This window comes from Sapajus apella, unplaced genomic scaffold, assembly GCF_009761245.1.
Source record: "Sapajus apella isolate SASKATOON/1434 unplaced genomic scaffold, GSC_monkey_1.0 scaffold173, whole genome shotgun sequence".
Taxonomy (NCBI): Eukaryota; Metazoa; Chordata; class Mammalia; order Primates; family Cebidae; genus Sapajus; species Sapajus apella.
The window spans coordinates 223,385-225,449 of NW_022437113.1; the positions used below are offsets into that span (position 1 = coordinate 223,385).

General features: G+C 55.9%; 2 protein-coding genes across 3 annotated transcripts in view; both read left to right on the forward strand.

Moving 5' to 3' along the window:
* Nucleotides 1-2,065, forward strand: part of GDF1 (growth differentiation factor 1) — a 24,949-nt gene that overhangs the window by 12,677 nt on the left and 10,207 nt on the right. For both annotated transcript variants that reach the window (XR_004265339.1, XM_032267847.1), the window contains exons 4-5: nucleotides 1,223-1,384; nucleotides 1,822-1,969. The gene's annotated coding sequence lies outside the window, so the exon portion shown is untranslated. The remainder of the gene's footprint in view (nucleotides 1-1,222; nucleotides 1,385-1,821; nucleotides 1,970-2,065) is intronic.
* Nucleotides 1-2,065, forward strand: part of CERS1 (ceramide synthase 1) — a 21,489-nt gene that overhangs the window by 12,656 nt on the left and 6,768 nt on the right. Inside the window, exons 4-5 of the mRNA XM_032267850.1 lie at nucleotides 1,223-1,384; nucleotides 1,822-1,969. Of these exons, the coding sequence (XP_032123741.1) occupies nucleotides 1,223-1,384; nucleotides 1,822-1,969 (310 nt within the window). The remainder of the gene's footprint in view (nucleotides 1-1,222; nucleotides 1,385-1,821; nucleotides 1,970-2,065) is intronic.

Consider the following 2,065-nt stretch of genomic DNA (forward strand, 5'->3'; position numbering starts at 1 on the left):
AAAAAAAAAAAAAAAAAAAAAAAAAAAAAAAAAAAAAAAGAAACTTTAAAATGAAATACCCTGCTCACATAGTATTCCTACGGGACTAGCCGCTCTAACTGTGATAAGAGAGTAAGTAGACACAACTCGCAAATACAGAACAACAAAGAGGTGGCCCTTTCAACTTTAATTAAACTGAAATAAATCTCCAGGAGCAGTGGCCCCCAGCTACTCAGGAGGCTGAGGCAGGAGGATCATTTTGAGCCCAGGAATTTGAGTTCAACCTGGGCAACACAGGGAGACCCTGTCTCAATAAATACATTTTTAAAATTATTTTATTTATTATTTATTTTTTCAGACAGGGTCTTGCTCTGTTGCACAGGCTGCAGTGCAGTGGCACGATATCGGCTCACTGCAACCTCCGCTTCCCGGGTTCAAGCGATCCTTCCGACTCAGCCTCCCAAGTAGCTGGGATTACAGGTGCACACCACTACACCTGTCTAATTACTGTATTTTTAGTAGACACGGGGTTTCATCATGTTGGCCAGGCTGGACTCGAACTCCTGACCTCAAGCTAGCCACCTGCCTCAGCCTCCCAAATTGCTGGGATTACAGGCGTGAGCCACCATGTCTGGCCAGTTTAAAAAATAATTTTTAAAAGCCCCCCATTCCGGCCAGGCACGGTGGCTCACACCTGTAATCCTAGCACTTTGGGAGGCTGAGGCAGGCGGATCATGAGGTCAGGAGTTCGGGACCGGCCTTACCAACACAGTAAAACCCTGTCTCTACTAAAAATACAAAAATTAGCTGGGCATGGTAGCACGTGCCTGTAATTCCAGCTACTCAGGAGGCTGAGGCAGGAGAATCGCTTGAACCCAGGAGGCAGAGGTTGCAGTGAGCCGAGATCGTGCCACTGCACTCCAGCCTGGGCCACAAGAGCAAGACCCCATCTCAAAGTAAAAACAAACTTCCAGGGAGCCTCCCGGGCCACATGGGGACACTGTGGCAGGGAAAACTAGGATCTGGTTGAGGGGTACACAGCTAAGGGGGGCAGTGAGGAAACGGCATCCTGGCTATCCTGGGAAGGGGAGATGGGCAGGGAAGGTGAGCCAGGAAGGGTGGCTTTGAAGTGGCCCATGGGGAGGCCTGAGGTGTAGCCCAGGGGCTCTGTGCTGGGGGCCCTAGTGCAGAGTGGGTCCCCCAGTGTTAGCCACCCTCTCCTCTCGGCTTCCTGCTCCCCCAGGTACCACAATGTGGGCATCCTTGTGCTTTTCCTGCACGATATCAGCGACGTGCAGCTTGAGTTCACCAAGCTCAACATCTATTTCAAGTCCCGCGGCGGCTCCCACCACCGGCGGCATGCCCTGGCGGCAGACCTGGGCTGCCTCAGCTTCGGCTTCAGCTGGTGAGTGGCCAGGGGTGCTAGGCGGGATGGGAGGTGTGGCCTGGTGAGGTGGGTGTGGCCAGAAAAGGGACGGGACCAGACAGGGAGGAGGCGGGGCCTGCTGAGGTGGGTGTGGCCAGAAAAGGGACGGGACCAGACAGGGAGGAGGCGGGGCCTGTTGAGGTGGGTGTGGCCTGACAAGGGGAGGGACTGGGCAGGGAAGAGAGTGAGGCCTTGGTGAGGTGGGTGGGGCCTGGCAGGGAAGGGGAGGGGCTGGGCAGGGAATGGGGTGGGGCCTGGCAGGACAGAGGAAGGACAGAACAAGAGTGGAGACACGTGAGCACAGGTGGGCAAGGATGGGGCAAGGGGGCAGAGATGGGCCCAGGATGGGACAGGACAGGGACTGGGTGGGGCACTGTCTACCTCTGCCCACGGCCTCTCGTCTCCTCCCACCACAGGTTCTGGTTCCGCCTCTACTGGTTCCCACTCAAGGTCCTGTACGCCACGAGTCACTGCAGCCTGCGCGTGGTTCCTGACATCCCCTTCTACTTCTTCTTCAACACGCTCCTGCTGCTGCTCACCCTCATGAACCTCTACTGGTTCCTGGTGAGTCAGCCCAGGCTGTCTTCCACAGCCGTGGTCCCCTCCTCGTCCTCATCCCTGTCCCCTCCTCGTCCCCATCCCTGTCCCCTCCTCGTCCCC